General features: G+C 32.5%; 1 protein-coding gene across 1 annotated transcript in view; it reads left to right on the top strand.

Moving 5' to 3' along the window:
• Positions 1-19,456, top strand: part of MYCBP2 (MYC binding protein 2) — a 266,575-nt gene that overhangs the window by 193,850 nt on the left and 53,269 nt on the right. Inside the window, exons 53-57 of the mRNA XM_052650329.1 lie at positions 4,264-4,338; positions 7,134-7,358; positions 8,189-8,321; positions 12,186-12,308; positions 15,150-15,305. Coding sequence (XP_052506289.1) covers positions 4,264-4,338; positions 7,134-7,358; positions 8,189-8,321; positions 12,186-12,308; positions 15,150-15,305 — 712 coding nt within the window. The remainder of the gene's footprint in view (positions 1-4,263; positions 4,339-7,133; positions 7,359-8,188; positions 8,322-12,185; positions 12,309-15,149; positions 15,306-19,456) is intronic.

The following is a 19,456-nucleotide window of genomic DNA, read 5'->3' as shown; positions in this document are numbered from 1 at the left end:
TGAGTTACAGAGTGGCTTCACTTAGGAGGTGACATTTGAGGAGGTTTCAAAAAAAATTGCCAGAACAGAGTGAAGGAATTTCACATTAGAGAATCAAATATCCAAAATTATGAAGGCATGCTGCGTTTGGTAACTAATAAATAGTTAATAAGGGTGAAGCATGAATTGAGGACAGGAAGATTCTACATACTGGGGAAATTAACTTTCTCCCTTCCTGCTCAGGTAGCACTTTGTCTGTAAAAGCAGAAAAGGCTTACATCTTCTCCAGCTACTCATAATGCTTAGTTTGTTTTCCTTCTCTTTAGCCCATTTGTATTTCTATACCTCTTATTTCTGTTTCTAAGCTCCTTAAGGGTTAGGACTCACTTAAGATCCCCTCTTACTCCTGTGTGTTTCTTCCAAAGTGTTAAATATTTCGTTTAGTTTGTGGTAGACTTTCAACATTTGTTGAATGCTAAATTTTAATTCTTAGCATTTGGTTTGATGATACTGCTTAAAATAATTTCTGTCTTATGCTTCTTAGCTTTATTCTCTCATTTAATTTTCAGTATATCCATTTGATGTTAAGTTTGTATCATTGTCATTTTTCCAATGAGAGAAGAGAACTATTCTTCCGAGATCATAAGCAGTAAGCAGTGGAGCTAGTTCTAAAACTCCAGCCCATATAATCCCAGAGCCTGTGCTTGTGTGTTTAGTCTATCTTCATCTAGTGAAGACGTAAGGGCAGATACAGTTACAAGAGGATAAAGTAAAAATCATATTATTTTGGCTAGAATTCCACAATTAAATAAATACAAATGCTCATAACCCTAATGGTTAAATGAGACTGAATACTGTGATGTATGTTCAAGGATACCTGGGGAAAGCTGGTTTTAAATTAAAATTCTTAAGATTTGGAAACTACACATTAAGCTAATAGAATGTTTCATACACCAGGGAAAACAATAAGTTTAAAAAGAGAGAAAAAATAATTTATGCATGTGACGTGGGAAACATTTGAGTGCCTGTGATAGAGCCTAAATTTTTTGGAAAGCAAGTTTACTTCTATTATAAAAATAGATACTAGTGATTTGAAATTTATAGGCATACTTCATTGTCTACTTTGTCAAAAACGAGGTCTTTGAACATTGTGAGGTTGAGTGATAAAGTTTATATCAAGGAAAGTAGATGATACCTCATTGCTGCTGCTAAGTCACTTCAGTCGTGTCTGACTCTGTGCGACCCCACAGACAGCAGCCCACCAGGCTCCCCCGTCCCTGGGATTTTCCAGGCAAGAACACTGGAGTGGGTCGCCATTTCCTTCTCCGATGCGTGAAAGTGAAAAGTGAAAGTGAAGTCGCTCAGTCGTGTCTGACCCTCGGCGATCCCATGGACTGCAGCCTTCCAGGCTCCTCCGTCCATGGGATTTTCCAGGCAATACTTCATTAGAAATATTCAAAGATATATTTACAATGCTAATATTATTCAAATTCTTATAGAAGCAACTTGAATCTCCATGCAATTATACAAACCACTTTCTACCTACTTAGGCTGATTGATGTTCACATATAGAAAGTAGGTTGATTTTTCTATATTTGGGGACTCTGAAGATTTGGAGGAGAGAAGGAAAAATATCATTCGATATTCTCTCATATAACATTACTCAGAGTACTTGGTAAAATTAGCATATATTTCATGCATTTTATGTCCGATTTAATTCTTTTGGGATACCTAATGACGCATGGTAGTCACAGCTTTAATATACCCCAAATTTCTTAGTTTTGTTTTCTTAGCAAATTTGTGTGTATGTGTATGCATAGACCTGTTTTTCAGTCTTAGTAAATACTAAATATTTACTTAATACACCATTAATAAATATGTTCCTTAAATGGGTGTCAAAAGCTTCATTTCAATTCTTAAGCTTGACATTTACGTTTCCTAAACAGAATGGAATTGAGGCCTTTAAAATAACACTGTCATGGTATATATGTTGTATTTAATTCTCCTGAGATACTTATCTTTTTCACTTTAAAAATAGTAATTCCTAACTCTGTGCTCAAGCATTGGGCATGTTTGGTCATGTATTTCACCATAAAAATTATTCTTTTATTTTGTCTCTTCTGTGCCTTGAAGCTTACTGTCTTACAGCTGCAGTTTGGTGTTCATCAGTTTAGTTAGATTTTTAGCATACTTTAGTTTTCTAATTTTATTTGGCAGAACTTTTTTGCCTTCAGAATAGTCTTTGAGGATAAGATGACTTAGATTATTGTAGATATGTACATACATACATATATAATGGTACTCAGTCTATAAAATTATACAATATGAAAACTAATTTATATGTTTTAATGGTGAGAAATTGAAACTTTGAGGAAGTTAATATTTTCATGCATGTTCATATCTTTAGATTAAGTTTTCCTGTATTTTCAAAAGAAACTATGAAGTATATTTTATTTTTAAATTTCAGTTTTCTGTTTGGTGCTTTTTTGATACTTGATAAATGCAGTATTGTTAGGACACCACGTTTTAAAAATAGCCTTACAATAAACCAGTGTACACTAAGAATTTTCTACAAATGTAGAACAAAGCAAAAGAAGTACCAAATTTGAATCCACATATAATTAACATGTACAAATTGTGTTGGCAGTTTGTTACCATGGTTAGCAGTTACATCACTTTAAGGTATCTCAAGCTATTTCAAGTTAGCATGAGGACATACTAACTCATGCTGTCAGACTCAGTGAGTTTAAACACTGAAATAAATATAAAATTTTTGAAATTGTCAGTCACCACATTGCTTCTTTATTCCTAACTCAGTCTGCATTACTTCTTACAATGTTTTTCACACTGCTTTTAATATTAGAAAAAAATTATGCTAAAAGATAGAATGTGCTAAAAAACACTGATATTGTTTTATTTCGAAAGTCCGTACCACTGTCTCTGAAAAGGAGAAAAACCTTTGAGCAAATACTCCACAAATTCTTAATATACATGGATGAACCAATAAGGACACCTTTTCACCCCCAAAATGGCATTTCAGAATGCTTTGCAATATGTATCCACTTTACCTAAAGAGAAAGTACCCTGTCTGCTATCTATTTTTAAATGTGGAGGGACCTTTGGTTTTTGTTTTGCATTTATCTGTAGACACATTAATAGAAACGCTTTTTCCCTGGCTTTTATATGTCTTATATTTCTGTGTTAGCAGAGGTGTATGTATATGGATATATATCTGTATCTGTCCATATACATATATACGTGAGGAAGATACAGAACTGGAGAATATGAAATAGATTCTCATTATATAAAATGGCTTGCAGTTGGTTGGGAATTTTGTTGTTCATAACTTTCATTAACATTTTTAATGTCCTCTTTTTTTGTATTTATATAAGCAGTAAAATTGTGTAATTGCTAGTTTTTGAAAAGATTTTCAGTTCAGATCAAGTAAATATATTTAATAGAATGATATATCTAGGTAGATGTATATCATTTTAATTGTCATGAAAACATTTTGTAAAAATGTTGTTCTTTCTGGGACCATGTTGCTGTGAATTGGTTGTTCCTTAACAGAATATTTTTAGAGTGTATGTAGAGATTCTAAATGCTCTGTGCATTTCCTAAACTTTTGAGAGGGAGAAAACTAGGTCTACCTTTTGATAAAAATTGATTGTTTTTTTCTCTATGTTTTTCTTACCAAATTTGCTAACAGCTTTCAGTAACATTTCCAAGTGATTTTTTTTTTCCCACTTATAGAAGAGAGCAAAAGTAAAAAAATGAATTAGACTTTTTTTACTTTCTGATTTTTTTGGACTTAAAACAGTAATAACAAGTTCACATATATTAATTGCATGCACTTATTTGTAGTACTAGTTACACTGTCTATACAATCTGTATTCTTCACATTGTCTTTATAAACAGCAGACTTTTTTTTTTTTAATAATAAGACAAATCTGGCTTTACTGGAACAGATACGTCAGTCATTTAAAGGAGTTTTAAGTTGTCCTTCTTGCACTGTCTTAAGCTTGATACCAATGTCTGACTCTTAAATGTAGCAAATGGCATGACACACTATATCCATGGAGAGCTTTTGACAAAAACTTACATATGAGAATTTTTTTGCTGTGTGGTTTACTCAGGTGGCTTCAGTTTCCCTGTAGTGAAATAATATTCTGGTGCCGGTGCTGGCGTACAGAACGTTGTTACTCCTGTGAACGCGTCTTCTGCAGATCATCTCCTGTTCCCTTTCTTTGTTGATATTTTTCTTTCTTAAACTTTGTCACTCAGAATATCTTTAATGCTAGCCCAGGAGTCAGGGATTTGGACGTATTTGCATGGACTTCCAAAGCTTTTTTCCCCCAGGTGAGTTAACTGTAAGGAACAGTCATACATTGTGCAGGTATTTCAGCATGTATAACGAACTTTACATTATATCTTTGAAGCCTGTGCTTAAGATTATTATTTTTTTTTTGCTGAAAACAGTCTACATACAAAGTACTGCAATTGAGTTTCCCCATAAACCCTTTCCCTTTATTTCTGCCAAAGACTGCATTATTCAATTTTTACTTGACTTCAGATTTGCTATGTTTAATTTTATGACTAGTTTCTCCAGCAATTATATACAAGTCTAGCTTTTTCAGACCTTGCTTATTAAGTGGGAGAATTTCAGCCCCATGGCTATTCTGTTTTTTTTCCCTAGCCTTGCTCAGTGCTGTTTTGAATATTCATATGAGAATGGGATGGAATTGCAAGGAGCAAAAAAGAACATTGTAGTTCATCAGTTTCATATGATGGTGCCCAGGTCTTAAATCTCTGTATTAAATAAAACGTGAATTTTAGAATTGCTTGAGAATAACAGACATAGTTCTGTGATTTTAGGTCTATCAGTTCTTTTTATACTGTTCAGTATTTTTAAAAAAGGATAAAATTTGCTGTACATTTATTAATTTATATATTTCTTTAATCAATAAAATATTAAGTAGTTTAATACAGTCTTCCTATGTTGTCATTCAGTAAAGAACTTGCAGTTATTATTAGTTTTTGCCCAGACTTTTCCCTCACTGTTCCCCTGAGTGGTCAAATGAGAAATATTATCAAAACTTAATTAAATGCTCAAGATGTATCATAAAGACCAAAGAAGTTGTTTTTTCACTAAATCTATTACTGTTTGCTTAGTTTTTACATCATACCATGGAATTTTTAAAACATCAGTTGTACATATGACTAATTTTACTCTTTAAAAAACTATGAAATAGTTGTGTTTGCTACAACTAAATGATACATTTGCTAAAATTAATTATTCACTTCTAGACATTTTAAATGTTTGCTGAAAACCTTGTGAATAAAATGGTCCAATTAAAGTTTAAACCTTACTCTCGATTTTATTTTGAGTACTGTCTTTGTATTCTTATAGGTGTGCACATGTATAAACTTTTACACATATGCAAAAATAGGTAAATAAATGCATATTTTATTTTAGATTTTCAATTTTTCAAATAGTTAAAATTCTCATTTTCATGAAATTGTCAATGGATAACTGAGTGTTGGATTATATGATATAAAATTATATAAAATGTAAGTAAATATTGTCCATCCCTTGTATTTGTGTAAGTCAAAATTGATAATTGTTTATCACCACAATGAGATTTGCACAATATTATGTGAAGGTTAATAATGGATTGAAAATTTTTCCAGACCAATCCTTTCTTGAAGTCAGAGGTACAGAGAATTTTTTAATCCATATTTTTTAACCTTGTGATTTTATTTTTAATTTCTACTACATAATGGGTATCTATACATATCTTTTAGAATGATACTACTCTTAGGGATAGAGCTATTCAATCATATTTTATCTTGCATAATATATTAGTAGATTTTTAAATTTTACCCTATTTATAACATAACTAAATATCAATTTAATTTTAACCAAGTGTTTAAATAACTGTTCCATTATGATCATTTTTTACTGTATTTGAATAAAGCAATTTGTAGAGCCTGTACCACTGTGTTTAAAAGTGCAGTTTCAGGACTTCCCTGGTGGTCCACTGGCTAAGAGTCCTCGCTCCCAATACAGGGGGCTTGGGTTCGATCCCTGGGCGCGGAACTAGATCCCACATACCACAGCTGAAAGATCCCATGTGGCCCGACCGAGACCTGGTACGGCCAGATAAAGAAATACAAAAAAATGTTTTAAAGTGTAGTTTAGATGTGTTTTAAAGAAGTAATAATAACAATGAAAGAATTTCCAGTGTGGAACTTTTGTTTACATCTAGTTGGGAAAAAGATGTTCCCATATTTGGGGAAGGTTGTTATTTCTCTTTATTGCATTTATATAGAAAGTAATTTCATCATGGCATTTAGATTCAACAAATAGTTTAAGGCATGTTCTTTTCATTCATTTTAGAAGTGATTCTGGTATCCAAATACATTATAGAAACTGCTTTTTTAATGTTAATCTCTCTACTAAAACATGATCATCTTTTTCTGTTAATAGCATTAATATATCACTGTCTAATAATAGTCTAGCAAGTCAACGAGACTTTTATTTGTGCTATATTAAGAAAAGGTGAGTTATTAAACTCTTATAAGTACTCTTATTCATAACTAGTTAAAATTGAGTGGTTTTATTTCTTGCACATTTTTCATCATTGTTATCTCTGTTTATAGATGAGTCTCCAGAATTTTTATACCTGTTTTCCTATTTGTTAATAGTTATTACAAACAAAAATGGAAGAAAATGAAGATTTAGACTTTTAACCCATACCAACAGGCAGCAATGCAATAATAATGATTCAGAATTCTTCAGTTGTGGTTCATATAGTAAATTATTTTCATTTCTCCTATTGTTAAATATTTCACTGACAGACGTAAAATCAAGTACTGCCATGCTCCTCAAATTAGAGGGGACAGGAGCTAAAGTTCAGCTGCTCTCCTGCTATAATTTTCTTCTCCAGCTCTATTTTAAACATTATTCAGAATTGAATAACAGAAAGATTCTTTAATGTAATGTTAACAGACACTTCAGTTATTTCTGTATATGTGTTCTTTTTCTTAGTTGCTGTATTATGAACTTGCTTTAAACGCTATTAAGAAGAGTATGTTGAAAGTGATAATAGATTGTATTTTGTTTACTTTCTTTTTCCTATTCAAATTTTCAGGAACCTAAAACTAATACTGATGACTTTTTCAAAGACATAAACTCCTGCTGCCCACAGGAAGCCACAATGCAAGAACAAGATATGCCGTTCTTGCGAGGAGGGCCAGGCATGTACAAGGTAGTGAAGACGGGACCTTCCGGTCACAACATCAGAAGCTGCCCTAACCTTAGAGGTATCCCAATTGGAATGTTAGTTCTGGGAAACAAAGTCAAAGCAGTGGGAGAGGTATGGATTCTTGTAGCTTCATGACTTCTAAGACATTCATTCTTAATATAATACAACCAAAGCATCTCTTTCTTCCAGAGGTTGTCATTTCCATCCCAGGTTTTTAAATGTTAATGTTCTTTATCTTTACTTGTGTTGAAAATACTAATGCGATTTTTCTGTGCTTTTTTAAAACAATTTTATTCTCATAATTATTCTTGTGAAAGCAGTGTAGCAAAATGATTTGTACTGTTTATAAATGTTCGGTATTTGCACATATCTTTCCGTTATTACAAATGTGTACTATACTGTCATGGATGAACAGCACTTTAAAATATTTGCTATGAATCAGCATGGAGATGTGTTTAAAGGGTTTCATTTCTTTGTGCCCATTCGTGTGTCTCACTGAAGTCCTGAGCAAATAACATTCCTCTTTAGTCCACTCTGGCATTTGCCTCAGCTGACGATGTAGTGTGTCATGCTATTTCTCAGTGTCAGGGTCTCTCTCAGATTGCAGTATAGGCACTATCAACCTAACTGATAGAAAGTGTGCTATGTTAGGACATTTTACGTGCCAAACAAAGAGCCACGTGTTTTGGGGTACCATTTAAATTTATGTATGAATTATCCTGTGCCTTAAAAACCTACTGTTTTTACTGAAGTCATCAGTGAGCATTATTTTACAAGACTGTTTATTGATTTCTGTCTTACCTCAGGCTGTGGTCTTAATTTCAGAAACTAACTTGATGTTAGAGAGTTACTGGAATAATTGCTCAAACTTTTTGCTGGTGTTCGGCCTGAGTGCTCTGAAAGAATCAAGCCAATCAATCATGCTTTTTGTTATGTACTAGGTAACCAATTCTGAAGGTACATGGGTGCAGCTGGATAAGAACAGCATGGTAGAGTTCTGTGAGAGTGATGAAGGAGAGGCATGGTCCTTAGCTAGAGACAGAGGCGGAAACCAGTACCTCCGACATGAAGATGGCAAGTTGGCTTAAATTTGTGATTTATTCCGATTTACCTTTGCAACCAGAAATTTAAAGTGTACTGTATTTCTTTTGTTGTAAAGAGCTTTTATGTGTGTTTATTTTTGACGTAAAATCAAAGCTGAGGGTTTAAAAATCTTGCAAGTGTTGAACTTCGTGTGTGAAATACCTAGGTGCTAAATGAATGCACGTAAAAGAAGAGAATTAAAAGGAACTGTGAAACATAGGAATTGGTCTTGTAAAACCTGCTTTCTTATTTCATTAATAAAATCAGAATTTTATTAAATTTTATTAAATCATAGTTGAAAATGATAATTCTTCTGTTCCTGTTGAGGACTAAACGTTTTACTCTTTCTACCACTAAATGGAAGTTCAGTTTTCAAGCCACTGATCATTGTACTTCTCCCAGGCAATTTCATCCTATTGAATTCTCTGTTAGTTAAAGGAGCATTGAATATATGCATAGCTTCTTTTGAGGGTTTCCTGTTTTGTTGTTAGAATTTCAGCTTTAAACTTTATTTTGCTGTTTTTCAACAATGATCTCATTTGATAAGAGATTTTCCATTTTGTCCTCTCTTCATTCTCCTGGTGGCCAAACCTTGTTCAGACCATGTCATCATTTGAAAGTGAAAGTGAAGTCACTCAGTCGTGTCCGACTCTTTGTGACCCCATGGACTGTAGCCTACCACACTCCTCTGTCCATGGGATTTTCCAGGCAAGAGTACTGGAGTGGGTTGCTATTTCCTTCTCCAGAGGATCTTTCCGACCTGGGGATTGAACCTGGGTCTCCCACGTTGTAGGCAGACGTTTTACCGTCTGAGCCACCAGGGAAGTCATGTCATCATTCAGGTGAAGCTTTAACCGCTCCTGACAGAGTAAAGGGTTAACTCTGATCCTAATGATCCCAATTCACTGCTAGAACAAAACTGATATTACCTAGAAGTTAATTTTTATTTCTTCATATTCAGATTGTGCATCCTTCTTGGTCAGCCACAGATTCTTTATCTTTGTATTCCTAGTGCTCAAACAGTTTGGCACATACTCATTGTTCACTAAGTTTTCTAAATACAAATTGAGTCACAAAAGTATTATCAAAATAAGACTTTTCTACCAAGTCTCAAAATTTATAGATAGGGTCAGACAGTTAAAAGAACATGCGTTTTTTAATCCAGAAGAGTATAAAGTTATAATAATCATTATCCAAGAGGTAATATGGCCATAGTATAGATAGATTCAAGGCAAGTTTGGAATTTGTATGGATAATGGAGTATGTTTAGATTTATTAACATGGTACATTAAACATTCTCCCATTTTCCTTACAACATGCTTTGAGATAGGTTATATAATCTTCATTTTACAGTTAAGGAAACTAAAGCTCATAGAATTTATAATGACTTGTTATACCACTGGATACCGGGCAGGTGAAAGGCTTGAGCCAGAATCTTTGTCCATATTTCAAATGCTGTGCTCATTATACTACACTGCATCAGTTATCCACTGAATATGATTTGAGAACCTGCTTCTTCCCCTTGTCTTTACAGATACATTTTTCTTATTCAAGGATGATATCATCATAAAATAATGTTCTGAGAGAGTAGAACTGTTCATTATGTTTTGAAAAGTAGAAGACTTCATGTAAATCAGACATTTTACAAGCTAACTTTAGTAGTTATAGTATACTTACTGCATATATATTAGTGATATATTTATTACATATCCATCAGTCTTTAAACATTTCCATTATACAGGGATATTGAGATACAAATGAAAATAACCTAAAGTAAGATCAGCTTTTTATAAACATAATTAAATAATCTGAGAGTGGTTTAAGTGACTGTCAGAGCCTTTGTAGCTTAGTAATCATTTTAGCTTTTAACACCAAGGCTTCCATAGTGGCTCACAGGTAAAGGCTCCACCTGTGACACAGGAGACCTGGGTTCAATCCCTGGGTCGGGAAGATCCCCTGGAGAAGGAAATGGCAACCCACTCCAGTATTCTTGCCTGGGAAATACAATGGACAGAGGAGCCTGAGCTACAGCCCATCATGTTGCAGAAGAGTCAGATACAGCTCAGTGACTAAACAACAAACAACAGCAATCATTTCAACTAGCAACGAGCATAAATTCTAACAGCGGGCTCTGGAACTGCACTGCCAGGGTACTAATGCCACCTCTGTAGCTTTTCATTTGTATGACTTTGGCCAAATTATCTGGTATCTCTGTGCCTCTGTTTTCTCATTTACAAAATGAAGATAATTTATAAGTTGAATATGAAAGCTAAGTGAACAAATAACAAAGCTGGCAGATGGTAAGGTTAGCTATTATTGTTAAAATATAAGATGCTTTCCATACTAGAAAGTAAGTTTTAATATGGGAAGTTGTATTCCCATCTATTTAGGAAGTAGAAGTTCTTCCTGTATAAAATGCTTCTTAAATCAGGATGTTGTTTCTACTAAAGTATATACTCAACCCTCAAAGAGGTGTTAAGGCAAGTTTAAATTTCTCTGTAATCGCTTAATGATTTTTTGCTGTGTGTGTGTGTGTGTGTGTGTGTGTGTGTGTGTGTGTGTAGTGTGAATCTTAATATTTTGACATAAAATCTGGGGTCATAGGAAAGAAATAAAAAGCTAGTGCCCTAAAGTCACTAAGATTAGTTTGATGTGTCACTCAACTAGTCCGCTCATTGGTATTAGTATGTAACTGAATTAGTATGGAAATAAGATTTGTCACTATAGTAATTTATTCATATAGAGCAGCATAAGTAAAACAAAACCTTTCCTCTTTGTAAAAATCTTTTGTAGGCCTCTGATGTCTGTAGAAAAAGCTAATAGGCAAAGATACTGCTGTGGTCAGAACAAACATACTTGGTACTTAGACTTTCTCAGTCAAGAGGGTGAGAGCAGAGCCGTCTTTTCCATTCAGATTGTTGTTCATGGGTAAATTTCAGAAGAAATATTTTGCTACCGAAATACCTCATACTGAAGAGTTTTGCCTAAGAGAAGTGCTAGGATTAGTTTCTTGAAATAAAAAGCCTAGACATGCTGGTAAAGAGAGAGACCATCCACTACCACCGGTACAGCAGAATTCTGACTTATGGGTGGGAAGAAAACATTGCCGCTTTCTTGTAACTCCATTTCAGTTTAAAGGGATATAAATTTTAAAATATATTTTAAACCGTCAGCTATTCATAATGCTGTTTTAATGGAATAAATACTATTTTTTCTTTTTTACCGTTCATTTGATAGATTTTACTTTGCCTTTTATTAGTTACATTGTGTTAATAAAAGTGCTTATAAAACCAGGTTTATCATCCTTCCATTTAGGGAACATATCTTTTATATAATGAGTAAAAATAAGTACAAAGTTAAATTTTCCAGAATTTTCACATTGAGAACTTAAAATATTTTATAAGTGAAAATTTCTTTTGATACCATATACTTAGATATTTTGAAGATACTTTTCTATTTGAATACTGGTATAGAAGATATTTTAATTTCTGATTTATGGGACATCTGTTTTTATTTTATAAAATGTCCTTGTATAAGTTTGTTACAAATATAAGTTCCTGGTCCAGAAATATTAGTATACATTCAATGATATATCCTGCCACAATAAAAGCAAATTGACTCCATAACGGCATATTCCATTTCTAAATATAATAGTGGATTTGATAGATGAAAACAAAGCTTTGTTGTGCACTTTGTCGGTGTCAGTGACCTAACTGGTAGACTAATTATCAAATCTAAATGTGAGGTTATTTTGAAATTTACTCATCATCAAAATCTTTCTTGCCATTTTCTCTCTTTATTCTATAGAGAGTAGCATATAAGAAACTAATTTTATAGATGTTCCATTTATTGTAGAACAAGTTCTTCTGGATCAAAATTCTCAAACTCCTCCTCCAAGCCCTTTCTCAGTACAAGCTTTTAATAAAGGGGCAAGTTGCAGTGCCCAAGGATTTGATTATGGACTGGGAAATAATAAAGGTAGGTGTTTAAAAGTGAGTGTCTTACTTACCTAACAACTGTAGTATTTTTATTACCTTCTCTTACCCATTATTATTACTGTTCACCCACAGAACTTTTTTAAAGTTTGTTACTAGAAAACTAACAAAATGCTTATGAAGGTATTCTTTTTTTAATTAATTTATTTTTTATTGAAGGATAATTTTTTTTTACAGAATTTTGCTGTTTTCTGTCAAATGTCAAGATGAATCAGCCATAGGTATACATACATATTCAATTTGAAAGTATTATTTTAACAAGTTTTGTTTTTATCCATTTTAGCTTACGTTTATAGTTCTTATTTACTTGTTCCCATTTTATAAACACTCATTTTGAATTCACATCATTAAGATTCTATATCACTATATCTAGTAGAACTTTTTTTAATCATCCACTTGCTATTAAATGTTAATGAGCAAAAAAAAAAAGCTTTCCACAATGATCTGTTTAAAATCAAAATATTTTGAGTAATATTTTCAAGTAATATTGTACATTAGCTTTATTAAATATGTGTGATTTTGAATATAATCAGTTATCTTAGTTAGTTTTGAATTACATGAAATGATATCTTTGGGTTTGATTTTATAATGAAACCAAAAAATTGTAAAAAGTAAAACAAAACCCCTAAGCCATATAAATATTAAAAGTATACAGTTTGTTTTGGTAGCTTTAACAGAAGAGACCAGAATCATGGACAGTCCAAATAATAATTACTTTGGAATAATTTATGCTTGAATTTCATCTGTAATTCCATTTGTATGTAAATTTGGACACAGTGTTTCTTATGAACCTGATCCTAACTCATAGCTTCAAAATCAGTGATACTGTCGGCAGGTGACGTTCAACCGGACAATAGGAAGGAGAAGATAGTCTCCGTGGAAATACTCTAACTTTAAAATGTTATTTTAACTAATTCGTAGGATTTGATTTTCAGAAACAAAGACAGTTGTCTTAATACATGACTTGAAGAGAAAGTGAGATAGTGAAATAGTCAACGAAATACAAAATACATCATTATGGAGGAAATACTCAATTCAAAATAAAATCATTTTCTATTTGATACCTTTATTGCTTTCCACAATGCATTTTTATGAAGGAAGCCTTAGCTACAAGATTTCTTTTGGCTCTTCCTCCTGTATTGGGTTGCTCTAACCTACAGGCTTAGGTACTGTCTGCTCTCTCATTTCTGGTAGCTCAGATTTCAGCTAACCTAAACTAGATCTTCATGCTTAAGTAGGGTAAGTGCTTTGTGGTGTTTGCTTCATGTCCCTTTCCTTCTACCACTGCCAATCCTTAAATTAAAATCTCAATGTTTACTTACCACATATACCTGTATAGCAATCTGTTTAAAGCCATGTTTAATTCAAATTGTATGCTTTAATTCTCTAATACGTCCAGATTGTACTGGTGGCTGTCACATTAAATCAGTCTTTAAAACATAGTTTGATAAAACATCTTAAGAATAAAAATCAACTTTTAAGAGACACAGACATTTCTGAGAACATTTGGTCTTTTTTTTTTTTTCTTGAGAACATTTGTTATTAAATAAAAATAGTGTATTACTTTTTAAAAGTGACTTTGCTAATATTGTTCAGAAATAGCATGGACTTGTTAATAGACTTTAAAGGTTCTTAGATGGAGCAAAGAAATATTAAGACATTTTGATCTGATTATATATATATAACCTCTGTTTTTATCTTGCCTTTAGTAGTAGTTCTCATTTTCTTTAACTCTTGAACTACCCAAGGTCAAGCAATTGTTTTTGCAAAAATTCTTTTCCCTTAAAACAATTTTATAAAATTCTTCATCATCTCTAAAATCTTTCCTGTAATCTGCAGCACTAAATTTTTTTTTTAAGTAAAGACATACAACTTTTGTTCACAGTTCTATTTCTTGTTGGTGTTTCATTTACAGTTTTACTTATGAAACTTTATTATATCGAGAGAATATGGCTAGGGAAGTGCTGTTTTCCAGTTTCTGCCTCAGCTAGTCTGGAAATGTTTATTGTTCTCCCCTCTTCTTTAACGTCAATTAAACCTTTGAATATATGTATTCCCATAAATAAGGAGCTATCATCCATCCAATTATATTGTTTCATATTTTGTTATTTTTGTAGTAATGTCCTTTGTAGTTAATTTGAACAAAATTTCAGAATTCATGTTTGAGGTCCTGTTTAAATAAGGTAGATTATATTCCTTTTTATCTTATAGGTCTGACAGATTTTTATATTGTCTATCTGAGCAAAAGAGTTCATGCTTTTAAAAATGTATAATTTCTTTGGCAATAGCAACTTTAAAAAAGAAAATATAAATTTAGTAATTTATAACTAAATATTGCTAAGTTAATAACATACTTTGCCTCCCTTCAATCCTACATTAAATTATTCATATTATTTGCATATTTTCTGCATGAAGTATACTACATATGAGACAGAGTGATGATAATCACTGTCAGATCCTGCATAGGAGATGACATTAACTTAGGTTTTCATTTATATTTGTATGATACAAATCAGCTTATCATAGTTACTTCATAGACTCTGTATGTTCTCCTACTACTGCTAGATGTAAATAAATTTAAATGGGTTTGTTTTTATAGGTGGGCTATTATGTAAAATTTGTTGGAGTGCTTCTATTATTAAAACAACACATAGCATTCAGTCCCTATTTGAGGATAATGTTCACCAACTTCCTCAAGAGTTCTGAATTGGCATTGTTTTATCTAGTGTTTGACTATCTGAAATGTCGTAAAGCACCATTTACTTTGCCATTTTGGATGTTAATTAATAACAAGTTGTAGTCTTCACTGTTTTGCCCACTGCAGGTGACCAACTGAGTGCCATATTGAATTCCATTCAGTCACGACCCAATCTCCCAGCTCCTTCCATCTTTGATCAAGCTGCAAAACCTCCCTCTTCCCTAGTCCACAGCCCATTTGTGTTCGGACAGCCCCTTTCCTTCCAGCAGCCTCAGCTTCAGAGTAAGTCTTGTCAGCCTTACCTGCCTCATCAAACCATTTCTGAAGCTTTGTTCTGAGTTGTTTATCAGTTGCTAATTATTTTTCAACTCACCTAGTTGGTTTTATTTAGAAAGGATGTTATCCTTTCCCACGTTTTTGAAGCACTTAAGGTGTTCTGACTTAAGACATACCTCAGCTAAGACATTTATTTGTAATCACATTTTTATTAAGTGTGGTTATTAAAACGTTACTATTATTTTTTGTTCTAATTCCAAAATAAGCAAATTATACTATAAAATATATAAAGAAAACATTTGATTTATATTTTTTATAAAATGCATGACTATGTTAAGCATCAGTTCTAGGGATAACTTTTGTTGATTTACATTGGAGTTTTGTTACTTAGCAATGCCCCAAGAGAATGAACCTATTTCACTTTACCAGTGGGTGGAGGAGAGGCTGTCCTGGGCAGGTTTGTTTGTTTCTTTTAAGTGAATTTGATGTCTCTGAAATGACTAGCAACTTAGGTTTCCAGATTATCTCAAATTGTCTCTTTTCTTGCTTATTGTTGTTGTTGTTCTTAATATATTAAACTGGTCATTTGATTCCAGTTCAGCCTTCTAGGCAAAAGGCCCTTCATCCATGATATAAATAGTAATTCATACTAATCTGGAAAATAGAACCAAACAAACTGCACTTATACTAGCCAAGTCTTCTTTTTTCTTAATAAGCTGCTGAGGCTTCCCCATAAATGTCTCAAAATTCCTAATATGACACCAGTATGCTCTTCTTGGCTGTCAGCTTACATATTGACTATATAGTATGTAAACAGTCACAGAATTGAGAGAGTTTATCTCCGCTTGTAGAGTCATCTGTCTGAATTCAAGTGTATGACCTCTTTGCTTTACTTTAAGGAAGTACATTCACACTTAGATCTAAATTATTTTTCTACAAAAATAACCTTCATGACTATTATTGGGATTACTTAAGAGAATACCAGCTAGTTTAGTTTTTGTTAGGACCTAGGTAGTATATCGTTAGCAAATGATATTATTCATTGTGATATTATTATCTGTCTTAGGAAAAGAATATACTGGAGTATAAGCTTTCCTAGGTTTGCGCTAAGCATTAGGCAAGTTCAATTAATTAGCTTGTAAATATAAGTAGTATCAATTTCTAGCTGATTATCTCCATTCATATATAATATTCACTTTAATGTCTTTTAAAAGAAGAATTTCAAGGAAACATAATAGTGTCATGTGTGTGAAATAGTGTTTTTCTTCCTTGATAAATATTATGATGAAGACTTAGTTTACCCATTTAATGGAGCAACAAACATTTTACATTAGATGTACCCAGGTTGTAGGAAGTCTTAAAGGTAAGGACAAGGAAATAAAAAGGAAAAAATTGTAACCAGGCAGAAAATTCATATTAAATATAAAATTTTAAAAGAAAAGTTACCCTGATAATGTCATAGTGGCAGCAGACAAGAGAACTAAGGAATAAGGACCTATTTGTTCCTCCTCAAGGGTCATTGCAACTCTTTTCAAAAACTTGTCTAAAAAAAGTATAATTACTGTTTTTATTTTACCAATTATTTAATGAAATATTATGAAACAAAATGTAAAGAAAATTAGATTTGTCTTTTTTAAAGGACAGTAGGTTCCTAACTGACATTGTGTTGGTGTAATCTTGTCCACATGCTGTCTGAGTGTTATTAATACGACCCCTTCCTTTACCACCATATTGGAGCACATTTGAAATCATGGCATAGAAATGTCTCAGAATTACCTGTTTTCTGAATCATTTCTTGTGTGTGCTCCAGTGATATAAACTTCTTATTCTCAGCAGAATATCACTAAAGCTTGATTACCATATTCCAGAAACCAGAAGTTTTAATCTTTAGCACAACTAAAAACAAGTGTGGAATCTAAAAATAGTTTAATGTTTTATAAATACATTAAAATTGTAGTAATCTCATCATATTGGGAAGATTGAATGTGGCAGAATTAAAATTCTGTTAAGATACTCTTTCCTGAATTCCACTGCTATCCATCCCACCAGTTTTTCATATTGCTTCAGAAAATGGCTTATTCATACTGAATTTTCCTTTACTAATTATTAGTAAAATAAGCATCATTTTTGTCTTATCCTTTTGTGTTTCTAAAATAAAATATTATGTATAGAAGACCGTATTTACTAATTTTTGCTTATGCTGATAAGTCACCACTATGTACTAAATACTGTCCGTAAGCATTGTAGTATATTCTCATTTGAGATGATATCTTTATCTTACAGGTAAAGAAATGGAGGCTTAAAAAGGATAAGTGATATGCCCTAGAAACACACATAGTAAATGGTAGAGTCAGAAGATGAGGCCAGTTCTCCTGACTACAAAGGCCATGTTTTTATATATCTAGCTTTGCCTATTAATAGATAATGAAAAAAATCTGTTCTTTAATATATAATATTTAAATTTCTGTTTCCATTTAGTTCTAACATCTAGGATATTAGCTTTGTTTGTATGGGTTATTTTCCCCTTCATAGTTTAAGACTGTAGCATGATTTGAAAGGAAAAGATTTTTCAAATACCGTAACTCGAGTTCCCAGTTAAGTAGATGGGCTCTAGGAGGACATATATAAACCTCCTCACATGTCAGCTTTATGAGCATTTTTGTCAATATTTCTTTAGGTTTTCTTCCCCCTAAGCATAGGGTGTTTTAAATTAATCTTTGGAATTGAAAATAATCTGGCACATTAAATATAATTTGGTTATTTTTTAAATTAGCAAAATTATTTTGCACAGGCATATGTACATACAAATTAATTCATCTGTTATTCTAATGAAATAGAATAATTATAGGAATAAAAGTCACAAATTTTCCTTGTCTTACCATATTTATATGTATGCAAAGGCATGAGAGAGGTGTGTATATAAACTTTTCCTTTGCTATTCTACCATTTACTTTTTCATTTCAGAATTATTTAAGTAGACTTTAGAATTGGTAGGTAATTTGGCAGTAAGTTTCTAATGGACTGAGATGGGAAATTGTCCCCTTTTCTTGAAAAGGAATTGAGTTGAAAAGAAAAGGAATTGCCCATTTTCTAAGAATATTGCATTCTTAATTTTCATGATCTTTCCTCATTTCTTTTGAAAACATCATTTTATTTATCCCATTGCCTCTGACAATATCTCACACGTCACAAGCATTCAGAGAGTATTTATTGATTGTGAATGCCTAAGATGATCACTTCTGCAGTGTGAACCATGAGTTTGAGATGCTGTGTTTCTTGTTATCTTCTGATCAATATTCCAGAACTTATTCATAATACATCTTAAAAATAGAGAAGGAATATTTCCTTAGTTATTAAATCCAGCTTTAATGTTGTGACGTCTAATAATTCTGAGTTTATACTGATGGAATTTTGCACAAGCTAATCCAATCGAAAAACTGTTTTTCACAGGACTATGTTTAGCATACATATTTTCTAGCTGCTGTCCAAAAAGCTAAATAATTTGCTTTTTTGTAGAAAAAAATGTCAAATAGAGCATTAAGACAGTTCACCATTTTGTCAGAGATTTTAAACATATAACATATAATATGGTTATCATACTTTAAGCTCAGCTATGAGAGTTCTGTGTTACTTTGCAACAAGACTTTTTCTTTTATACTCATTTATCACATTCTCAAGTGAGACAGAAATTTTGCTAAATGTGACAAGAGTCCGTCTGAGTATCTGCATGCGTACTGATTAGTGTTTGAATATACTACCATTTAACTAAAGCACTGTTATTTACTTACCTAGCCTCCAGTGATGTAGTGATGGAAAGACTTTGAGCTCACATTTCCTCTCCAGCCACTCACTAGCTTTAGTTAGGTTACTTCACATCTCTAGAGCCCTTTTTAACTCATCCATAAAATGCAGTGCCTGATGATCGTTATCTGCTGATATATTGCCTTTTGATGTAAACATTCAGCATCTCTCACAGTCCAAGGCAGAGAGGGGAAAAATCACCATCTCAGACAGGGCATTCTATTCTCTGTGGAGTGAGTGTCAGGATGGGATTTGGAAAGGTACAAAGGAGGTTTTTTAGCTACTGCTCCATACATTTTCATAGCTTAACTTCATTATTTGCTTTGAGATTAATTCTTCATATGGTAACACTGTAA

Source organism: Budorcas taxicolor, chromosome 12 (genome assembly GCF_023091745.1).
Source record: "Budorcas taxicolor isolate Tak-1 chromosome 12, Takin1.1, whole genome shotgun sequence".
NCBI lineage: Eukaryota > Metazoa > Chordata > Mammalia > Artiodactyla > Bovidae > Budorcas > Budorcas taxicolor.
This window is presented reverse-complemented; position numbering and strand designations above follow the sequence as displayed.